The sequence below is a fragment of the Durio zibethinus genome, chromosome 1 (genome assembly GCF_047325235.1).
Source record: "Durio zibethinus cultivar Kanyao isolate XHJ-2024 chromosome 1, ASM4732523v1, whole genome shotgun sequence".
NCBI lineage: Eukaryota > Viridiplantae > Streptophyta > Magnoliopsida > Malvales > Malvaceae > Durio > Durio zibethinus.
This window is the reverse complement of record NC_143162.1, coordinates 35,108,400-35,132,304: the sequence shown is the minus strand read 5'-3', so window position 1 is coordinate 35,132,304 and position 23,905 is coordinate 35,108,400. Positions and strand designations below refer to the sequence as shown.

At 33.2% G+C, this 23,905-nt stretch overlaps 3 protein-coding genes and 1 pseudogene across 3 annotated transcripts; 2 read left to right on the top strand and 2 right to left on the bottom strand.

Annotated features, from left to right (window-relative positions):
* Nucleotides 1-512: 512 nt before the first annotated feature.
* Nucleotides 513-4,624, bottom strand: LOC111310823 (WD repeat-containing protein ATCSA-1-like; annotated as a pseudogene).
* A 9,928-nt stretch (nt 4,625-14,552) lies between these two features.
* On the top strand, nt 14,553-18,208 carry LOC111312546 (protein NPGR1-like). The gene is given in 7 exon segments (XM_022912908.2): nt 14,553-14,760; nt 15,120-15,354; nt 15,437-15,695; nt 16,041-17,003; nt 17,006-17,271; nt 17,496-17,643; nt 17,726-18,208. Coding segments are annotated over 6 exon segments (2,184 nt in total). The 5' UTR covers nt 14,553-14,760; nt 15,120-15,162; the 3' UTR covers nt 18,082-18,208.
* A 792-nt stretch (nt 18,209-19,000) lies between these two features.
* LOC111312551 (uncharacterized) lies at nt 19,001-20,093 on the bottom strand. The gene is made up of 3 exons (XM_022912918.2): nt 19,921-20,093; nt 19,377-19,482; nt 19,001-19,068 (listed from the first exon to the last, which is right to left on the bottom strand). Exons 1-3 carry the CDS (start codon nt 20,028-20,030, stop codon nt 19,054-19,056), a joined length of 231 nt encoding a protein of 76 aa, XP_022768653.1. The 5' UTR covers nt 20,031-20,093; the 3' UTR covers nt 19,001-19,053.
* Nucleotides 20,094-20,356: 263 nt separating this feature from the next.
* ZCW7 lies at nt 20,357-23,565 on the top strand. The gene is made up of 5 exons (XM_022912909.2): nt 20,357-20,904; nt 20,974-21,115; nt 22,305-22,464; nt 22,823-23,020; nt 23,197-23,565. Exons 1-5 carry the CDS (start codon nt 20,382-20,384, stop codon nt 23,200-23,202), a joined length of 1,029 nt encoding a protein of 342 aa, XP_022768644.1. The 5' UTR covers nt 20,357-20,381; the 3' UTR covers nt 23,203-23,565.
* The last annotated feature ends 340 nt before the right edge of the window (nt 23,566-23,905 follow it).

The window sequence follows — 23,905 nt, the reverse complement described above, 5'->3', positions numbered from 1 at the left end:
GAAGAGCACAGTATGATACAGAAGTTTAAGTCCCAATCGTGAATCTCATATGTCTCACTTGACCTCCAATTATAAACGCAGAAAGAGGTTTAATGTCAGAATTCAGCTTAACAAATAATTCAATTATCAGGGGTTAGACAATATTACAATAATACTGGCTGATAAGTTGATAATTTTTATATATAAACAAAAAGAACTACAAAAAATTACTCATTGAATGCCACTTCTTACATGTATATATCACATATGCTTTTCAAGAACAATAGGACAGACCATGAAACCCAAAAAAGGAGATCGTCAAGAGGCAAATAAATGTGCACATACACATATCTAACTTTTATGAGTGGAAGAAAAAAAGCTATAGATGGCATGGTATATCGGGAACAAATCGATGTAGGAGCAGATTCTAATCATTCCAATTGTCCTGATCTTTAGTTTGCTCTTCATCCTGCACTTTTAATGTCAATTGATTAAGGTACTGTTCATCCACAATTTGATGTTTTGTAGTCAGCACATGCTTGTAGACAACCAAATGAGAAGCAGTCGAAGAAAATGAAGAAAGAATCTTCAACTTAGTAGTACAATGCCATCCTTAAGCAGTTTGCATGGAGACCAGACAATTTTTCGATCGCTGCCGCCTGTGTATAGTTCCTGCAACAGTGAACAAGCCAGTCAAAGGGTTGGTGACAGGTCGAAGATGTTCAGCAAAGCAGTTTTCTATAGTAATATCTAGCTAGATTGCCTGATTTTATCTATAAATTATGGGAATGAAATCAATAGCCTTATTTTTAGTAACCAATTTATTAACTTGGGTGCAAGACGATTGATCCTATAATGATTTCATAAATTTATTTCAACTGTTGCACTTCAAAAGTAGGATCATTTATTTGCAAGACAGATGCTAAAAACATGTACATCCAAAATAACATCTTAGGGTATGAAAGTCATTACATATTTACGTTTCTGACCTGTAACTATCTAATCAATAGCTGGAGATGTCATGTCACAAATGTTTTGTCCATAATTTATAATTAAGCAGCCTTAGAAAAAATTTAGAGAAGTTAGGTCATACCTGATCCTGTGAACTAAACCAACAATAGTTCACAGACCATGAAATGTAAGGGACATTTTACAAGACCAAACATCAAATGCCTACAAAATTCAAGAGGCGTTAAAGAAATGAATGTTGCTAGAACAATGTGATTATGAATATGAACTATACATACTCACACAAAATCAAAGACAATGATGACATAGAAAGAATATTTTACTTTCACGACTGTCATGCATGGGACCAAAACATGGGCTGCATCCTGAGATACAGCTAACTGAATTGCCTTGCTCGTTTGTAGGTGCACCATTTCGCAGTTTACAAGTGTATTGTAGCCAGATTCAAGATCCCACAACTTTATTCTTGAATCAGAACCTGAAATCAAAGGACAAAGAGATTGACAGAGAAAGAAGAATCATTATCGTCTAACTTGAAAAAAATGATTACCTAATTATATTGAATGAGGAATAAAAACTTTCATAAAAATTAACAAACTATCAGTCAAGAACAAAACAAGAAGGTTAAACTAGTTTCACTTATAGTTTTCTAGGTAATCACAGTGGACTATATAAAATGACTTGGTAGTCAAACGGATCTCACTAAGCTTTGGCCCAATTAATATTGCAGTAGATGCTAATTTCCTAATCGCATGTTTGCAGCATCAGTTACAGGGTATCATGCACTATCTTAATCAATTTTGTGCCTGTGCATCCAAGTAGTCACCTAAATGACACCTTGCAACAATTGTTTAAAGCTACCTAATAGACTACCACAGATCCCCAGTAGGTGAACACCTATCAACTACCATGAACCAACTTTAGATATTACTGCTAAGGAAATGTGCAAAATTCAACCTGCACTTAGAAGGTACATGCCATCTTCAGTTACTCTCAAACCAGTTACAGCACCATAATGAGCAGTGGAACAATCCTGAATGGACAGCATACCTGGATGTAGTCTTTGCCTTGCAGAACCCTTAGATGGCATTTGACCAATAGTTAACTGCTTTATACCATGCCCATTGGAATATTTCTTTTGTGGTGCTCATGGTTTTACCAATGAGTTATGAACAGCTGACAGTGACTGAGTCTGAAACCTGAGAAGTTACCAAGAAAAGAAAACAAATTCATGAGATAAGAGGAAGAGTGTTATATTCTATAATAAACATCAAGCTACTACATCCATTTCTTGTCATGAAGAATATTTAGGAGAAAGAGTTAGTGGACCAAAAGAAAGAGCAGGTAGGACTAAAGAGCCACAAAATTAGATGTAGTGGGGTGTTTCTGTGTCTGGTATGAGGAAAACGGTTATACAACAATGTCAATTTGTCTCAACCTTACCTATCCTGGCTATAAACATTCACAGAGAACAAAGAAACATAAAGATCATTCCCTGATACATGGATCAGGACGGTCTTACAGCAGAATAGTGAAGGAAAAAGGTTTACTAGAATTGTTATTTCTCCTTAGTATCAACTGCAGAAGGATCGGATTAAATATTTTAGTTCACCATGATTTGGACAAAGGGAAGACTACTTCCGCAACCATCTGCAATAAATTCTAAATATATGCAGCAAAAGGAGAGTTATGATCTTGAAACCAGTTTGTAATATTAGGAACAATAATCAAGTGGGAAGAGAAAGAGATGCAACAGACTCAAGCTTATAAAAAACATACCTTATTTGCAGCTGAAAGATCAAGACAGGTGGATGCCTTTCAAGCTTAGACTGGGACTGATCCAAAACAAGAAAACATCCAGCACGTTTAATGTCCCAGAAACGAATTGTACCATCACACCCACCTGTTACCAAGAGCCACTCACTGGAAGTGGACCATTCCACTGTCATTACACCATCTGCCACCTCGAAAATCAAATAATACTAATCATTTGTATTCCATGAGTAAAAAGTGAATAGAGGAGAATCAAAACAGTACAATCCCCAGCTTTATGAGGTCATGGTCCGATGATGGAATAATCGAATCATCAAACTCTTTTACCAGTCAAGGAGAAAATATATTTTCTACCCTAAATAATTAAAAAAAAAAAGGTGGTCTTTTGAAAAGTAAGCATGCCCCCCACCCAACCCAAAAGAAAATAGGAAGAAGAATTAAGAAAGTGAAAACACACTAAAATTTGTTTTCCGTGGTAGCCAACTGCAGTTAGAAAGAAAAGTATTCTTTTAGACAGCAGAGACCAAAAAAAAAAAGGCTGCAGGGCTGGTCCAAAATCAGGATAGGCTGCTACATACGCAAAACATCGATCATAGTCCTGCAGCCAAAGAACCTATAAATGAGACAACTTCTTGTCTAACTCCAGCTAAGACCAGAATATATCGATGGCAGTGGACCTGACAACAAGGCTTACACTGGAGAAGTTTTTCTTTTATTTCAATAATTCACCACAATAGCAGGTAGTAAGGTACATTATAAACCATGTAATCCAGATGTCACATGCAGCATATCTCAGACAACACATAAAAAAGTGTACAGAGTGTAAAGTATGAGTAAAAGTTCCACATGAAAACTATTAATAACCAATAATTGCCAATTAATTAGGAGCAAAAAATGGAAATGGAAAAATTCCATCAAACTTTCAGCATACCACGGTGGCCAGACAAAATGTGAGCAAATGCCCCCGAAGCAATCTCAAACAGGCGAACTTGTACATCTTCAGTTTCACCAGCAATCAACACATGAGATGTTGCCAATGTAGACATAGCAGTTCTATAAACCTTTCCAGGCATTTTGAAATGCACCACCACCTACAACATACCACAGCAAACAAATCAGATTCTGAAAAAAAAAAAAAAAGGCCAGAATTCGTACTCACAATCCAAGCAAAACAAAACAAGCAAAATACCTGAGTCGTGTTTGTATCCCAAACTTTAATATAACGATCATAAGAACCCGTAATTAATAGTCCCGTGTCAACAGGATACCAAATGGCCAATGAAATGGCGAATTTGTGACCCCATTCGTGTTGCTTTTTTTGGAAATTAAACCATTTCCTTCATAAATGGTTGCCCTTTGAATGTAATAAAAAGCAGCTGATGCATTAGATGCACCCGATAACAAATATCTTCCCTCAGTCAAATCCACCTAATTTACATGGTAACCCAAACACGGACTTAAGTTTCAATTAAAGAAAAAAATAAAATTTGATAATCTTAAAGAAAGTAACTGTAGGAATTGTAGAGTTAACAGAGTGTACCTGAAGAGAGTTGATGGAACCTCTGTGAGGAGAAACGGTGTCTTTGTAATTGGAGAGTTAGAGATTGGATTCGATCCGACTTGAAAAGGAATTTTACCTGCTTCTCTGTCTCCGATTTCCTTCCACAAACTTCAAACAAAAATTTTTTTCTCAGTTTCTTCCTTCTTTTGCTCTTTCCCGACACAGCCTTTCTCAGTTTAAACTTGAACGTTGATTTTAAATATGAAAAACAGGCATAAATCCCAAAGCAGATCACTTCGTTGTTTGGTATTTACCTTGCCTTTCTTCGAGTTTCTCACTTGTCTGAATCAGTCCCTTCCCCTGTTTTCCAGAGCTTCGTCTACAACAGGTGAACAGGATCATTGTACACGAGGCAGCCCACATTCTTTGTTTGATGGGTTTGTTGGGTGGGTTTTTTGGCCCACAGGTAACGGGTTTTGGACTTTTTTGGGTTACGCATTTTGGACCTCAAACATTGGACCATTAACATGGGACTATGAAGAATGACCCCAAAAAAACTGTGTCATTCTACCTGTATTAAGTTCAGATAATGTGTTTTTCCCTTGTATTGTTTTTAGTGTACGAAATGGTTAGTTTGACAAGCAGTGTTAGAAATAATCAAATGTTGTTTATAACTTTAACATTTAAAGAAAAAAAAGGATTTGGATAAAAATTTAGTTTCCATTAATGATGTTTTTCTATCACACGTAAATTTAACTAATTATATGCACTAGCTGAAGGACGTACGTAATGAGGAAAGAAAAACTTGAATAATTCTACATGTACTAGAACACTTGAATTTATGTCAGCTGAAGTATAAGAAACGATTGATGCAAAAATATGTTTGAGATGGATTGAATTAGGTCATTAGCTGTCTAGTTGTGCATTAAATTCCTGATAGATAGTAGGTATTAAATGCAGAATGCTTAAAAGAAAATCGACCCAATATTATCTTTGCCTTAGCCAACAGTACTGAAAATGTCAAGGCAATGGGTTTGTCCCCATGTCCCCTTCAAGGTCTTTAAAAATCAATGTTCATGGAGTCAATGGAGAGGTTGGGAGCTTCAAGTCGGCAACCAATACGCAGGTTCTATTCGATGTATATATTCATTAAAATTCTACCAACTCATTTAAGTGTATCTGGTGGGAAAATGAAAATCAATCTTTCGAGATCGTGGGAGGGGAGGGGAGGGGCCTAGGGCTACAGAAGCTGTGAAAAAGAGGAAGGAATAGCTAAGCTTGATCGGCATGTCAGAGACTATTTTGGAGAAACATACATACATACATGCCCATATAAAACGATAATAAAAGATTTAAGACACCAGCTCTTGCATGTTAATTCTACTCTCCTTTCCTTTCCTCCGATTCCCAACAGTTTACTATAGAAAATAGGATGACAAGAGAAAGGAAAGGGCCAGGCATATCACGTGCTGTCTTTTTCTCTTTGTACACTAAAGTATTACTAATCCCTTCGGGCTTTCATTTTCGTATGGCCTGCCTTTCTTTCTTTCCTTTTTTTTTTTTTTGAATAAGAGCCTGTCGCTTTTCCATTCCCCAAGGACCCTTTTAGTTTCTTCCTTAAAAAGAAACATGACATTATATAAGCCATAAGGACGGACACTGATTGCTTCTGTACTACTAGAATCAGTTCGTGAAATTGTTTTTATCAGTAAGAATGTGAAAGTGAAATTAACAGGAATTCATCAAATGATTTCTTCTCTAAATTTAATTGGTTCAGACGCATATATAGAGTGAAGCAGATTTTGTTTTTTACATATATTGTGAAAGAGAAGGTATCCTACACAATCATAATTAGTCTTGGACCTTATTCCTTAGATGAACAGTTACCTTTCGCACGCAGTGGAGATGAGCTTCTAGTTCTTGGGTTTTGTTTAAAATTCAAGTTCTCAGTATCACTACTGAATCCTGATAGGCTTCCTGTAGACTCCATTTCCTAACTCAATTTGAAATTAGTCCTTGAACCACTAACCTCCAACTGTTTTTATGACAAAAGTTTAGTTGAAAATCTCAGTCAACTGCTTCAAATTTTCAAAGATGAGAGCAATTGTTGAGCTCACTTAAAACCCTTTGAAATTGATGAGAAACAGGGTCTTTTTGTTCAGTTAATTTTGAATTATATTTCACTGGGAACTCATTGACTTAGAGGAGACATTGAAGGGTGAAATGGGTGAAATTTTTGTAGGTTTTTCTTTTTTTTTTCCGAGGGGAAATTTGATTTCGAGAATTCACAAATTTTTCTCATAATTTTGATGGTGGGCGCTTGATTTCTATATTTGGTTCAAGATAATTTAAGGTTGGCAACAGGTCGGGTCGTGACTGATTTTTGTTCGTTATGAATTCGATTGGATTTTGTATTCGTTAAACTTGAACTTGACCCAATCCAAAATTTTTTTTATTTTTTTACCTGACCCGATCCAATATTGTATAAACCATATTGACCATACCTTATTCTGAAATTAATAAAATACTATTTTTTAAAATATAAATATTTAAATATATAATTATATAAATATATAATTAATTAATTAATTAATTAAAAAATAATTTTTTATATAATATCAGGTTGGGTTGGGTTGAGGTTGTCTAAAATCATAACCTGACTCGACCTTGATTTTTTTTTTTAACATTACCCGATCCGATTCGACTCGAAACCTAATTTAAAAAAAAAAATCGACCTTATAAGGTTGAGTCGGAACTCGTCAAGGACAGGTTAGGTTGCTGACCCTAGGATAATCCGATTATGAGAAAAGTGACAGATTCTCGATAGTACCAAAAATCTCGGAATCAGAAACTTACATCGCCTTATAGTATTCTAGGATTTTGGGGCAAAAGTTACATTATTTTTAAATTTGACTTGAATAAAAAATTATGAAATAGTCGTTGTCTTTTTGAAAAACATGTCTTGAAGTGACTGAACTAATTGAATGTTTTCGCTGCTAAAATTTTTTTTTTATTGCAATTAATAACGTTTAACATAAAAGAAATGACTTAAATAATTCATTATTTAAGGCGTTTAGGTTGAAGAAATATCATAAAATGCCTTAAATGGTCATCAAATACAACATTTTCTTCTTTAAACGCTCCAAATGATCCTTGCGTCAATTATTGAAATGCCTTAATTGATAATTTAAAATAAATCTTTTTGTTTTCATATATTAAAATGTTATAGCATGATCATTTTCAAACACCCGTATAAACAAATGATTAAGGCATTTGTATGGAAAAACATATTAAATAATTATTAATTGAGGCATTTCTTCCTACAATTGCCTTAATTGCCCCATATAAAAATTTTTAATATAGATAGAAAAAAGTAACTTTTCAATAAAATAATGTAACTCAATGAATTTAAGCCTGATAAAATACTCACCGCTGGTGAGTATATGTTGAAAGAAAATCACAAAGTTGTGTTTTTTTTTATGATGTCAATTGTATTTAGAAGTAATTACATTAGAAAACAGTTAAACGAATGTAATACATATTGACCATCGTTTGACTTTCCTCCTCTTAGACACATGTGGATTGCACTACATTCTGTATACAAATTCATTGTATAATTTTGTAAACCTATTTATTTAATTAAGGCAGAAAAAGGAACGTTGTAAATATGCAAATTATGTGGCATGTTAAACATTGGTTTATTTATAATGGATATCGTACTTGTGTGAATCAAATACATATTTATGATATTACAAATTTTATTTTTGTATTTAATTACGAACATCGTAATACTTCGATATTACACCACAATTTGAATTTATAATTGATAATGTTGACATTTAAAAATACTTTTTATAAATTGGTGCTTGTCGTTGTATGTGTCTTCATATAATGTGATTGATATAAAATAAATATATGCCAATAATGAAAATAATGATACCCAATCGAAAATTTAAAAAATATCTAACCAACATGCCTTTACAAAAAAACCCGAACCAATAAAATGCATATATTTGCAGCCAATCAATATTTTTCAACCTCAAACTGTAGTGAATGATAATACATAATCAGACCACTCTTTGCAGACTTTATCAAGTTCATCTATTATGAAGCTTTAGTTATTCTCCCACTATAACAAAAAATCAAAAGTCAACGTAATTAAACGAGTATAAAGTTTAGGTTTTTTTAATTGAAAGATATTACTATTATATGAAATTAATACTAACCTTGAATGGTGTATTCATAAAATCACATAGAACTATCTCCCTTATAAAACGAAGGATATAATATCCACATTCGGTAACTCATGATTGACGAGATACCTGAAAAATAAATTTAGTGGATTTAGGAAACGTTTATCTAACCAAGCTTAATATAAAAGAATATATTTCACATTTATCAATAATGATATCCATTTTATCTTTGCTTTCTTATCAATTATAGCAATTCCCTTAAAATTAAATAGAAAAATAATAGTAAATGCAAAAATACAAGTAATTATGAAGAAACACAATATAATCTAATTATCTATAATTAATAACATGTAATATTTTTTATTAAATTATTAATATCGGGGTTAGTATCATTGTTGGTTGAGCGGAGTTAAATAAGTATGGTGTCTAAAAATTGGTATAAATTACAATAGGTTGTCAATAACACCTGTAAAATAATATGCATGATATACAAATATTAGGCATTATCTTAGATGTTATAAAGGTTGGAATTTTAGTTGTACCAATAGAATTTACGTAGCATTATAAGGCATAAGAAAATAATTAACCTGTTTTTGCATGCATTAACCCATATGACGATCACGAATAATGACAATGCCACTTTTTTGACTAATCACATTTATGTCAACGAAATTAAATCTATGGTTTATTTTATCTCGCTTTGATCTCTCTATATAGGAAGTTACATGATAACAATCAACAGTATCAATTAGTAATACATCATAATATAGAATAACAAATATTGACTTTGAATAGTTAAATTAATTAATAAACTAACCTTATATAGGCAACAATATCATAAGTTGATATTTCATCCATGGTACAAAATGCTTCAATCTCAGGCCCCCTAATGTAAAAAATAGATGGATGATCAAATAACCCATTTTCAAACCCAACAGTAATGACATTTTTTTCAGATAAATGATCAAGTGTATAATTAGATAATGCATCAATGACAACCTCAGCTGGAGTCATCCTCTGAGTCCTAATATTCTGTTATAAAATATAATAAAATATAAGTATTAAAACTAAATCAACATACATATAAAATACAAATAAATATTACTATTACCGGAGTTTGGGTTTGCTACCAAACTTGATTCGCGAAAACTTGTCCCTATTGGATGTCAGTAACAGATTACCCTTCAGATATGTTAGGCTGCATTGCTACCAATATCATCTCCAAGGCTATGAGTTGTTATTATTGATCATTCAAGTGTTGCTCTTACTCATCAAGTCTTTGTTGTTGTTGCTAAACTATTGCTTCATATTCTGCATTTTTCATTGGAGGAGATTTGAGTGGATTACTGAAGAACTTTGATGACAACACAAATTTACCAACTTCATGAACTCGATAATGTCTTTCTTTCGATCCTAATGCTAAAGACAAGGCATTTTTGTCATAACCAATTGACAGTTCACCAATTCAAATTTAGTAACAAATTCATTTTGAAACATAATAAGATGGTGCGTAACAACAAAGTTATACAATATATAGTCATGCATACAAACACAAAACCAGTCATATATGATAAATTAATCAATTATACATACGATCTTTTTAGCTTTTTTTTGTTGCTTTATCTGCAAATGATCCATCCTTTTGCATATGTCCTTATTTTTATACATCCCATATAGGAACTTTGGTTTCAGAGCTAGATGATTCATGATAAATTAAGGTGATATAAAAATTATAATCCATTAACCGAATATTCATAAATATTTATATATGAGTATAAACAAGCATGTGAATACTTATAAGATCATGTTAAACATTTGCATAACCTTTTCTCGATGTGCGATGGTGACATACTTATTTAATCCGAATGTTCTTTTATTGTTTTTTGATTTTTTGAAAAAAAAAAGAAATAAAATAAATCACATATTAAGATATCAAATATATTACACAAAATTTTATAAACAATTAACATAATGGGTATGCATACTGAGAATTCTTTTAATAGATAATCTCAAATAAAATACGTCCACTCTTGATGACTGATAACATTTGTATATGATGATGGAGGATTAGCCAACAAATCACTATTAACAATGAATGATAAAAAATATTAAGTTGTCAACCTACTCTTAAAGTCTCTAAATGCTTTACTAATCAATTGTAACATAAACTTTTTATATTCAGTTGGGACGTCAAATCATTCCTAATAAATTTAAAATAATTAGTATGAACACATTATTTTAATTAAATTTTCAACCAAAAATAATTTTTTGGATATTATTGAATAAACATATCACAACTGACTCTTATATACGATCATTTTGATCATCAGAAACTCGTCGTTAATTATGATATGTAATAGAAATACTATGGACGACTGCTCTAATGTAACTAGCCAATTTGGTAACTTTATCTTACACAAGCTGCCCATTTTGATTGAAATCGATGTGAATTTTTGTGTCATTCGCTTTAATTTGTTTATCACACCCTCTTGCTTTTCTTTTTTTTTTTATTATGGGTATGTCTTCTCCATGTTCAGTAGCATGAGACACATGCTCTTCGAATTCTATAATATGAAATATACCAAACTGTCTCTTTAAATATCACATAGTAAAAAACAACCAATATCCACTATAGTTACTAGACTAATATACATAAAATATCTTACAATCAATAATATTTTACGGATACAAGCCATTTTGTGATTCCTATCTTAAATAAAAGTTCTATGTAAAACAAATGATGAGTACAAATATAATAATTAATCTTCACAAAATCATTCAGCAAACCACAATACTTAAACCAAACAATAAAGAAACACTATGCATGCAGTGAAAGGCGATTAGGCGAAGTAAATGACGATGGAATATGCATAAAATATATATAGTAGGAAAAGAAAAAAAATACTTATATAAAATAATATAAATAGTACAAAAAAATACGCACATATTGGTAAAAAAGAGGTGCGACGACATTAAGTGGTTGACAATCGGTGATGATGAGAGAGATGAAAAAACCCAAAGGCAAACTACATGGGTTGATGGTTTAGAGTTTACATGCAATGCAGCTTTTTATTGTTCATTGTATTAGCTGTTTAGTTTTTCAAGGTTCAAGAATAGGAAAAAAACTTTTAAAAATGATCATTTGAGTCGTTTGTTTATAGAAACACCTTGGATCATCCATTTATATTTTAATAAAAATATTATTTCAGGCATTTGTGTATGAAAAACATCTTAAATAATCATGTTATTTTTTTTAAATGGATTATTTAAGGTGTTTCTAAATGAAAAATACCTTAGATAATTCCTTTTAAAAAATATAATAAGATTATTTAAGGTATTTTTTAACAAAAACGTCATAAATAATCTCCTTTTAAAAATATCACAAGATTATTTAAGGCATTTCTATTTGAAAATACTTTCAATAATCATTTTTAAAAAAATATCATGGAATTATTTAAAGTGTTACGCCTTAAATAATCCCCTTTAAAAAATATCATAGGATTATTTAAAGTATTTCTAATTGAAAAACACTTTAAATAATCTTCTTATAAAAAATTATCCAAAGTTATTTAAGATATTTTTCAACCATAAACGCCTTAAATAATCTCTAACAAAAAAAAATAGAACATGATTATTTAAGGAGTTTTTAGTTAGAAAACGCTTTAAATAATCTTAATTATTTTTTAAATGGGGATTATTTAAGGTTTTTTTCAAGCAAAAATCCTTTAAATAATCCCCAAAGAAAAAATAGAGCAAAATTATTTAAAGTATTTTTTGTTGAAAAATGCTTTAAATAATTTTCATATAAAAAATATTCAAAATTATTTAAGATTTTTTCAACTAACAATATCTTAAAGAATCTTTTAATTTATTTATAAAAAGATTATTTAAGGTATTTTCTGTATAAAAATACTTTCAATGATCTTTTTATAAATAAATAAAAGAAAATTTTATTATTTTTTTAATGATATAAAAAAGTGGCTAACGCATTAATTTATTTTTTTTTTTATAAAAATTTTCTCTATCAATTTTTGTTACTTAAAAAAAGTGTTAAACATCTTAATTGATAATATTTTAAAATAAAAATAAAATCAAATAAACTATTTATCTATTTTTACTGCTAAAAATATCATTTATAATTTGGATATTTATTATTAATAAAAATTAATAAAAAAATATTATCATATATATAAAAAAAATTATGATAATTATTTAAAAATTAATATATATAAATTTTTTTAATCAAATGAACGAATCTAAATATAAAATATTTTAAAATAAAAAAAATCGAATATCATTCCTTTTTGGTGATCGTACTTTTTCTGAAAATTTAAGATTTCATATACCAGAACGGTTCTCATTGCTAAAGGATTAAAAAGTTAAACAAAGTGTAATGCAGACGTAAATCCGCTAAATTATGTTACATGATATTTGGATATTTCTGGCTTGATTCTTCTTGAGGTCTGTGCACGTGTGACCTCACAAGAATTATAAACCAAAAAAAAAAAAAAAAAAGGGGGTTAGGATTGCAAAAATGTCTTAGGGAGGGACAATCAGTCAACAAAAGCTACTCTTTAATGATGTTACCATGACGTACTGTTCTCTTTTTTTTTTTTTTTTAATTAAAACATGTCAAAGCTATATCTTTGTCCATTGGGAAAAATAAATTAATTCACCGAAAAAGGAAGAAGAAAATGATTTTGAACGCCACTCGATTCAAATGTTGATCTTAAAGCAATAATCAATTCGACAATGTACTTGATTCTTGTTCCTATCTGTACTACTGCCCTTTGTAAAATGCTATGTATTTACCTTTGAATTCACTTTATTTTTATTTTTAAATATGGGTTTACTATCTCTTAAACATAACCATTTCTATAAACAAAGATTCGTTTAAGGTTTAGTTTAGCATTATTGTTATGATTGAAAAAAAAAATGTATTTGAAAAGTGTTATAAAAAATTATTGTAAAAAATTATGATTTAAGAATTTTAACTATTTGATATTATTATGAAAAATTAAAATATTTAAAAATATATGATGTTTGAAATGAAATATAAATTATTTTTATAAAAAATAAATAATTAAATAAATATTTGATAATTTTATTTTTAAATTATAACTATATTTTTAATTAATTTTTACAGTTGAGTCACTTTTAATAATAAAAAAAACTTTAACATAAATATAATGTATTTATTATTTCTTTTACGTTCAAAAAATACAAAGCTAACTACAATTGTGATGGAAATTTCAGATGATAAATGTCAGCTGGAATCACAAATCGAATGAAGTAAGGCCAAGTCTGCCAAGTTCTCAGCGCCCTTTCCGCCAATGTCCAAATTTTGTTGTGCATTTATTGGAATTCAATGTTGATTTTTTTTTCCAACTTCTAAGGCGCAATTTAAAATCCATAAGATGTAGCTTTCCTTTTCAATATGTTTTTTTGTCTAAATTTTTTCTTGTGTTCCTATTAGTCTTTCCAACTTCTCTATCATTAATTATCATTACAATATAGACCGTTATTTTTACCAAAATTTCATTTTTGACCTTCTCAACCAATGTGCTTTTCATATGAAACCCTAATGTAAGGATTAAAGAAAAAATTACAAGCAGCTGAATGTCAAGTTATAAATGATTATATAAAATAATTAAATTAAAATTAAAATTTATTTTATATATTTCTTGAATATTAATAAAAATAAAAATTCATGATAATTGAACTATGTGCATATATTTATTACGGATATGCATGGGAAGTGGGTAACATTAGGTAAAAATTTATCTCCCGGACATTGTTATATCTATGGGCAATTATCCAGCTTAACTTATTATCTTTGCAGGAGTCATTTTTATCTTTGTTTTTAGTTACTTTAATCAATTACGAGAATTAAGCCAAAAGGTTTTATCTTCTAGACATTGTTATCTTTGTTTCAATGGAGCTCACCACAAAAAGATCACATTGTAGGGTTTACCGAAATTTACTTCTGTCGCAGCAGCCAAATCATGGTAGCAGGGGAGGGCAGTTTTGGAATGGAAAGTATCAAAGAGAAAGAGTGGATTGACATTTTTGTCCCTTTAAACCACCTTTGCCTCCATACTTCAACTTCACACATGCAAATTAAATCAATAAATAACACTTTTCTCTTTCTTTTTTGGCAAAAAAAAATCTTTTTTTAAGTATTTGGTTTCAGTTGTCACAAACTTTCCATTTTTTTTAAAGAGAAAATCATGAACTAAATGAAACAAACCCAGAAAACAGAGAAACGAGAATTTTCTCGAGGAAAAGTAGTTTTCATAGGATAAACGATCTCTTTCTGGGTCACCGTTTTTTCTGGGTTTTTTGGTAAGTCCAAAGCTCTGCTCTCTTTGTTCGTCTCGCCATTGTCATTTCCTGTGAACTTTGTTCTTCTTCTCTTTAAATGCGGCTTGTCTTCTTTGTGTTGTTTTCCTATAACTTACTCTTTGTCCCCGTCCTAAATATTTTGCCTCTTTTTTTTTTTTTTTCTTTTGAGCTCGATGATTTTTATGACTGATTGTTGCTGTAATTGGTACCTGTTTGTGGATTTCCGTTTCTGTTTTATTATCTTGTAACTGTTTCGTAACAGATTTCCATATCGGTTTAACTTCAATTCCATCGGTTTTTTTTTTTTTTTTTTTGCAAAAACAATAAGATTGTGATGGTTCAAATTCAAAATTTTCCAGGTTTTGACATCCAAATTGTTGGCTTTTTGTTTCTTTGGAGAAGATGTTGTGTGCTTGCTCAGGTGAACAATTCAAGTTTGAAGATGCTCCACAGTCACCGGAATCATTGGCGACCAGAGATTTCTCGGCCAGTGGACTCTCATCTCGGACCGGAGACTGGGAGTCAAAACTTGAGGATGTTCAAGTGGATGAAGTTGAATCTACTCTCAAAGAAGCTCTCTCCTTAAACTATGAGGTGGGTTATTTTTGCCAAATCAATCTATTAATTTATTGATCATTTGCAGTTAATTAGTTTTGCTTTTTGATTGAGTTTGCAGGAAGCAAGGGCATTGTTGGGGAGGCTAGAGTATCAACGAGGGAATTTTAATGCTGCGCTTCAGGTTTTTCAGGGTATTGACATTAAAGGTTTGGCACCAAGGATGACTATGGCTATTGTTGAGAGAACCCGACAACGTAAACCACGGTCCAAAGGTGACATTATCCCGCCTAGTGTGATGTCAATGCATTCAGTGAGCTTACTTATGGAAGCAATTTTACTGAAAGCAAAATCGTTGGAGGAACTTGGGCATTTTAGAGGTATTTCCGTTTTCTCTCTCCTGGGAACTTGTTAATGGGTTTGCTTTACAATTGACAAGAAATTATTTTGTGGTTTTGCCTAATCAGTTTTAGAGGTAACTGATCTTTTAAACTTCTGATTCTTTTGAGGATATGTCTGGATTAAGATGAACAAGCCTTTTAATATAGTTTGATTGTAACAATGAAACTTTAAGTATCGGATGTTTAAAATTGATTGAAAATTCAAGTTTTATTATTGAAGATCAAGAATTGTGTAGATGGCATTGCCCTCGTTGGATGGTTTAGAATGAATTCCGTAATTGGTGTGTAAGTTTTAAATGGTTCTGATGCTTTTTCATTTATCAGAGGCTGCAAAGGAGTGCAAAATAATTTTGGATGTAGTTGAGGCGGCACTACCTAGTGGAATGCATGAGGGAACTGGTGAAGATTGCAAGTTAAAGGAGATGTTTCACAAAGCATTAGAGTTGCTCCCTAATCTATGGATCAACGCAGGCTTTCTCAATGAAGCTATAACTGCATTTCGCCGGGCTTTAGTCAAGCCATGGAATTTGGATCCCCAGAGGTTAGCAAGTGTACAAAAAGACTTAGCTGCCGCGTTACTTTTTGGTGGTGTTGAAACAAGTCTCGCTTCTCACTTACAGGTATGGGGTTCAACTACCCCTAATGGTAATATGGAGGAAGCAATTCTTCTCCTTCTAGTACTTATGCAAAAAGTGGCATTTGGAGAAATAAAGTGGGATGCAGAAATTGTGGATCACCTGACTTTTGCTCTCTCAGTTACTGGGCAGTTTGAATTACTATCAGGTCATATGGAGCAGGCCCTTCCAGGTATATATGAAAGAGCAGAGAGGTGGTACCTTCTTGCTCTTTGTTATGCTGCTGCTGGTCAGAATGAGGTAGCATTGAACTTATTAAAGAAGGTTTCTGGCCAGTCCGAAGCAAAGCACAAACTTCATATCCCTGCTCTACTGTTTGGTGCAAAGTTGTCTTCTCAAGATCCAAAGCATGCTTATTACGGAATAACTTTTGCTCGTAATGTGATTGATTTGTCAGATCAAGGGAATGAACATTTCAAGGGTCAAGCCCATAAGTTCCTTGGTGTTTGCTATGGAAATGCTGCTAGAATTTCCGTATCTGATTCTGAAAGAGCTCTCTTTCAGAAAGAATCCTTGACCTCTCTTAACTCTGCTGCTCTCTATATGAAGGAAGATCCTGAGGTGATGTTTAACCTCAGCTTTGAAAATGCAGTTCAGAGGAATTTGGATGTGGCCTTTGACAATGCAATGACGTACACTAACATGGTGACTGAAACTCAGGAAGAGGTTGGAGGCTATTAGCACTAATACTTTCTGCAGACCAGCGGTTCAAAGATGCTGAAACCATACTTGAGTTCGCTTTAGATGAAGCTGGTAGGTTGGATCAGTTAAAACTTCTTAGACTAAAAGCTGTGCTTCGGACTGCTCAGGAACTGCCCAAGCAAGCAATTGAAACTTACCGAATCCTGCTATCTCTGATTCAAGCACAAAGAGAACTCCAGCCTAATAACTCTGTTCATGTAAAGAGTTCTGATTCAGAGGTACAAGTTCTTTGGCCTTAAACAGCAGTATGGACCTACATCTCATGCATGTGCAGATTATAATTGTAATTAACTTAAAATATTTACTAATTTGACGATCTTTTTTTAGCAAGATGAGTTCATTGCATTCCCTTTTCCAGTGAGAGAAAATGTGAAAACTTACATTTGGTGAAAAAGAAAAGCAAAATGTTTTTCATCCTGTTCATATCTTATATCTTTTGCAGAATGTAGCGGAAAGAAATATGGAAATGGCTGTCTGGCAGGATCTAGCTACTATTTACACCAAATTTGGTTCGTGGGCCGATGCAGAAATTTGTGTAAACAAAGCCAAGTCAATTGAATTTTGTTCACCCAAAAGTTGGCATACAACGGGTAGAAATGCCATAAAACGCTGCGTGATTGTTATAAAACCAACAATGGCACTTCCATTCTAATTTCCAAGGTGTATTTGCAGGCTTATTATTTGAAGCTCAATCACTTTATAAACAAGCCCTGGTATCCTTCTCAGTCTCACTGTCAATAGAACCAGATTATGTGCCCAGCATTGTCTCAACTGCAGCGGTACTCACAAAACTTGGCAGCCAATCATTCCCAATCGCAAGAAGTTTTCTGATGAATGCTCTTCGGTTAGATCCCACAAATCACGATGCATGGAGGAACCTGGGATTGATTGCAAAGAAGGAAGGCTCATTACAACAAGCAGCAGACTACCTTCAAGCAGCCTATGAGCTGAAGCTATCAGCTCCTGTTGAGGCCTTTACATGCTGGTGGAATTTAATTAGTTATCACTTAGTAGGCTTTCTAGAATGAGGAATTTGAAGTCAATTTTGCTGGCTCTACTCACTGTCATTCAGCAACCGATGTCCTATTAAAATGTATAGCAAGCTCCTACTCTTCGGCTTCAATTTTTTCTGTTAATATCAATATTCTTCTCCAAGTCACAGCTCACAGGTTTTCCTCCATTGCAAGATTATTTTAATTCGTAGAAGCTCAATACCATGCCACAACAAGCCGTTGTTATTATTATTATTATGAGCAATTGAGAGATAATCGGCCAAAATTTCCAACAATTGACTGCATTATTTAATCAACCTGCACAGTTTTACATTCCAACTATACTAAATATACATTAAATCAGAAAACCAGGCATAAAAAAAATACTTGGACAGAAATAGAGAGGGGTAGGGATGGGCATCGGTACAGAAAATTGAGAAAACGTAAGATTACTGTTTTAACTTCAGCTTGGATTTCTCATACATTAAAATTGAAAGAAGCAGAAAAAAAAATTGATTATTGGAGCATTTGTAGTATACCACTTGCTTCATGACAAGAGGAACCGGCAACATGGAAACTACTGTAGAATCTGATTTTTTATTTCTGCACGACAGAAAACAATAAGTTCACAAAGTGCAAAACTAAGTGAAATTGAAATGATGTCAAACTCTCCTGCATAAAGCTAGAACCGGTATCTGATGGAACAAAAATCTATCTCTAATAATGTGAAGAAACCTTAGACATCAGAAAACTTGAGTTTCAGATGCAATGATCATAGAATAGAAACTTTGTTCTAATGTGCTAAATTCTTGATGGCGATAAGCATAATATTACCAAAGTGGAAACCATGATGTGCATAAGAAAGAAAACCCGCTGATTTAAGAAAATGCTGAAATGTTTGATGGCAAATCTCTCGACAAAATGTTACATCAAATAACCATGTAGAAAGATTTACCGTTATGTACATGAGCAGTTTTGGCTGAACAGAGACTAAGCAAAACTTCAACTTCAACCCATTTGCCACTGCAACAAAATCACCAACCAACAAAAGGGTCAAATTTGTATAGTGTTACCGAACTGTAAAGAGCTTGGAAATGATCCCCAAAGGAAATGAAATTGTTTAACAGAGTGCAAGACCCAATGGCAGCATGGCAGAGATTGGAGGACAAGGGCATCATTATAGAAAGACCAAGCCTCAATAAGACGAAGTGAAACTCCCAATCCCCTCCCCAACTCCCCCGTGTATGAGGCAGATTTTATTTTAATAAAAACCATAAAAGTTGAGAAACCATTGTAGTTAAAGCTAAATGAGCAAATTAGTTAACAAAAACCTTCAAAACAGGTTCGCCTTTATTAGAATTTGCTGATTGCTTTGCAGCCCCTTGTACCTGTGCACGTGCAGCTCTTCCCGCAGCTGACTGTTCGAACTGCTCTTGCCTGCGATTTTCATCAATGATTTAAATGTTAAAAAAAAGGCTGCCATAAATATAACTGTTACAAAAAAATCCCAACACTCTCGTCATTCTTCTCTCTCTTTGACATCAAACCAAAGGAACAGTTCAGGTTCTTTCAGACTTTCACAATTACAGAGCAAAAAATGAGATATCATTACTTCACTGCTAAAAATTCATACCACAATTTCAATAGAAAATCAAACCGAAACTAATTTTCACAAGCCCTAATTTTCTGTAATGAATTTCTCTGTTCTGATCAAAACTCAATAACCGAACAATTTTCGACAACAAACGAATCAACCTCTAATATTATGCTGAATTACTAACAGTGTAACAAAAGCAACCGAATATGAGAGAAGAAAAGGCGAATTGTAAAAGAAAGGACTGGGAAATTAAAATAAAGTGGGGGCGATCAAATTACCTTTTCTGAGCAGCCTCGACGGCTTTGGCACGAGCTTCGGCGGAGGCCAATCTTTCATGCTCCTTTCGCTGTTCTTTGTTTCCTCGGTCGAAGCAAGAGAAACACCCCATTTTTTCCGCTCTTCCCCTCTCCTTGTTTCTCTCCTTTGAGCTTTGATTTCCTTCGCCCCTTATTTTATATATTACGCTCCCGCGTACATCTTTAGCCCCAAGACAAACCAATAGAATAACGCCATGTCATAACTCAAAGGCTCCCCGGTCTTTTTAGAAGAGCCCTTGAAATTTAACTGGCGGAATTTCGTTGGTATCTTAAACTGCATGTTTCCTCTTTGCGTCTTGACAAAGCCATTTTTAGCGGCTTGAAGATCTAAACGACTGCGTTTAAGCTGATTGTTTTTTCCTCCTTTAAACCCTAACAATAATCGTCTTAAGGATTTGCAGGCAAAGTTCGAAACTTGGAAGATGCGACCGTTAGAGACACTGCCGCCAACGGAAACCCTAGAAATCGAGAACGGTCTGTCACTCGTCCCGCGCGTGAAACTCAATCTTACAATCTACCCGTCCCTTCCTTCCGTTTCGAAGCCCATCGACGAATGGCAGTTAAAACGAGCCCTAATAGATTTCCTCAAGACCTCACTTTCCGTCTCCATTACCGTCCCCGAAGAAGATCTCCAGATCAGACGGCTCAAAGACCTCAAGAAACGGAAGCGCGACGAGGCGGTTGCCCACGGCGCTATCCTTATTCGTGACCTTGGGTTTTTGAATAGTAAGAAGAAGAGTGAAGAAAGTGATAAGGAAGAAGATGATGAGAAGGAATTGGAAAAGAAGTTTTTGCATTGGAGAAGGTATGCCGCGGAGAAAATGGATGGGATCGAGCTTAATCTCGAAGGAGTTAAGTATAATCTTAGTGTTGAAATTCCGGTTTCGGATGATTTTGAGAGAATGAGGAAAGATTGGGAGGAGTTATATTCTTTTCGAAATCGAGGTTTGTAAGCTTTGTAGTTCTTGAATTTAAGTTGTTTCTTTCTTTTAAAAAATGAATTTCTATTTGTAGGTTATTCGAGGGGAGGAAGGCAAGAGCCGGATACGATTGTGTTGAGAGGGGTTCCATCGCGGTGGTTTGCGGAACCAAGAGTTTCATCCAAGCCTTCGATGCTGGTGACGCATACTATTTTTTCTACATTTGGGAAGATAAGGTCATTTCTTTTTCTCCTTTAATTGTTTGGTTTGTTTTTCTGTTTACTGAATTCTATACTTCTAGTACGTTAGGTGAAGCCTTTGTTGTTGAATGTTTGGAAACTCTAGTGTTTGTGCCTATTTGTGCCGAGCTCCAAGCTGAGCGTCAAGGCCCTGAAATCACAAGAGAGAAAGAGAGCCGTTAAGATCAAGGGCAGGGTTGTTCTTTGCATTTGTACTCCAACTCTCAAATTAGAGGTTAGAAGGAAAGGAAAATAGGAAAGCAAGGCAAATGTTAGATTAGACAGATAGTACTTGGATGGCTCTATTTATAGGCAGAATGTGAGGGTGGAGTAGTATAATGATGTAGCGGAGTTGATGTGGCACTGTACATGTCAGGTTGGCCCAAAAGTTAAAAATACTCCTGGCTGTCTGACAGTCTTTAATGAGGGAAAAGACTATTGGCCTTTGAACCCAAAAATAAACCTAATAGTGCCTATGAAAAATGCGGTTTCTCTGATGTTTTAGATGGGTTTGAAAGATTGTAACTTTGCGCTTTGCTTGGTAGGGTAGGAAGGAGGGAAATATGTGAGGATGGAAAGCTTGTTAATTTAATTGTTAAAATTCATAACAACTTTTCTACTTTGTAGCTTAACCATTAGATTAATAAATTTTCCTATCCTTACCTCTTTCCATTATTCCAACGAATCAAAGCCTTAATCTTTTTTTGGAGCAAATGGCACATTATCTATCACATGCTTAATTTTAGCTACTCTTTTACTTTTCTTTCTGTTAACATTGTTGATTTGTTGTTGTTTACTTTATATTAGCCAAGGTTGCAATTGTTAAGATTGTAATATTGTTTAAGGATTGAATAGATATGAGAATTCCAGCCTTTGGCTTACCTTGATGAAATTCCTTGCACGTTGTTCTCATGGTGGTGCTTTATTTTCTTACTTTTTTTTAGATTTAGGCAAGTCGCTGCTATTAGATGCTCATAAAATTTTCTTCCCTATGAAGACTGATGAATACATATGAATTTGCGATAGACTGATATAATATTGCTATTCTCTAATATGGTTTCATGCACTTATTGCTACATGTGTAATATATATTATACATTGTGTTTTTTATTGTTAATGCTACTATTTAAATATTACCTGATTGTACAATATTCTTTTTACTGCTCCTTTAACTTACCCTCAATAGGAACCTTAATGTTGCTGAGGACGATGATTTTGGTAAGGAGACAGATGAGGATGACTTAAACATAGTTTCAGGTCTTCATTGTAAGATTGTGGTTCAATTCGAGAAATACAGGGATTTCTATAACGCACTTAAGGTGCTATGTGGTCGCTCATTACGAAAGGTATGAATTCCTTGATTTTGCTTGTTTAATCATAGTGTGGAAGTATTTTGCTCTTGAGCCTTGCACCTTGTCTTGAGTTGTTTCTTTGCTTCGGATTCAATGGCACACCACCGCTAGTCATTTGCTTCGTGCACAAGAGCTTATCACTGCCTAAGTTCAAAATGTGGGAAAAAAAGGTTGATTGTGCTGATCATTATGGTGTTGTTAGAGATGATACTTTTGTTCAGTTATTTTGTTAGCATTGCTAAGTCTAATTGCTTGTAGGTTGGGATGAAGTTAAATTGCATTTATAAATTCATTTATTAACAACTATAATCAGTAGTTTTGCTGATATCCAAACTCATCTATTCTTGATCAGCAAGGATCTCTATTAAGTGCTGATTATGAGGTCACATGGGACAAGGATGGCTTTTTCCGGAACTCAAGAAGTCAAAATCAAGAGAAGGGCAGCAGGATGCAGGAAGCTGCAGCAGTACGATACAGATCTGAAGCTGCCAGACATGAACCTCATATATCTCATTTCACTTCCAATGATACCCGCAGAAAGAGGTTTAAGGTCAGAATTTAGCTCAATAAATTATAAATTAGGGGTTAAATAGGCATCTTATTTAAAAAAAAAAAAGATCTTTCTATCATTACTACTGGCTGATAAGTTGGTTGAATCCATTTGGTGCAGTTATTTGATTTATATTCTCAGCTAGATTGTGATCCTCTTTTTTCCTTTGAATGCAGGAATAGAGATACTGATGCACATTTTGAAAGATTTAGACCAATCCATTTTGAAAGATTTATACAGATTGGTCTACGGGATTGTATGAGGACAGGGTTGCGGATAAATGATGGATGAATTTTGGCATTTTGCATTTGGTTAGCCTCGTAACAGTTTTATGTTTATTTAGCCATTTATGAAAAGATGCAATCTGTAAAACTTGTGCCCAGCTCGGCCCTCCTTCCCTTTCTTTACTCTCTTCTTTCCTTTTGAAATGATGCTAGACTTCAGACTTAAGCACATCTTTTAGGGCAGTTGCTAGTTTGATGCTGTGGCCATTATTATGGTGGTACTATTGAAAATTGAGTCATTAGTTCTTTCACCCTTTTGAATTTTGTTCTTGGATTTATTTTTATTAGTCTTAAATATCTTAAAAATGTTAAAATAATGTCCTTGCTACTGAATAATCTATTAAACTAAAACAGCACTGTCGAAAAGTCAAAACTGTGGTATAAACATACTTCATCTGCTTTAATGGAGCTTTCCAATTAATGTATTAAATTGTAACAGACTTAAATAGACAAGGATCAAAATGAAATAATATCACATCAATATCTCTGAAACAAAATGTTTTCGTTTCTCCTTTGTTCAAACCTAATCGTACATAAAAAGTAGGGTTCCAGGTGTGCTCAAACATTAAACAATTCACCTTACAAATATAATAATACCTCA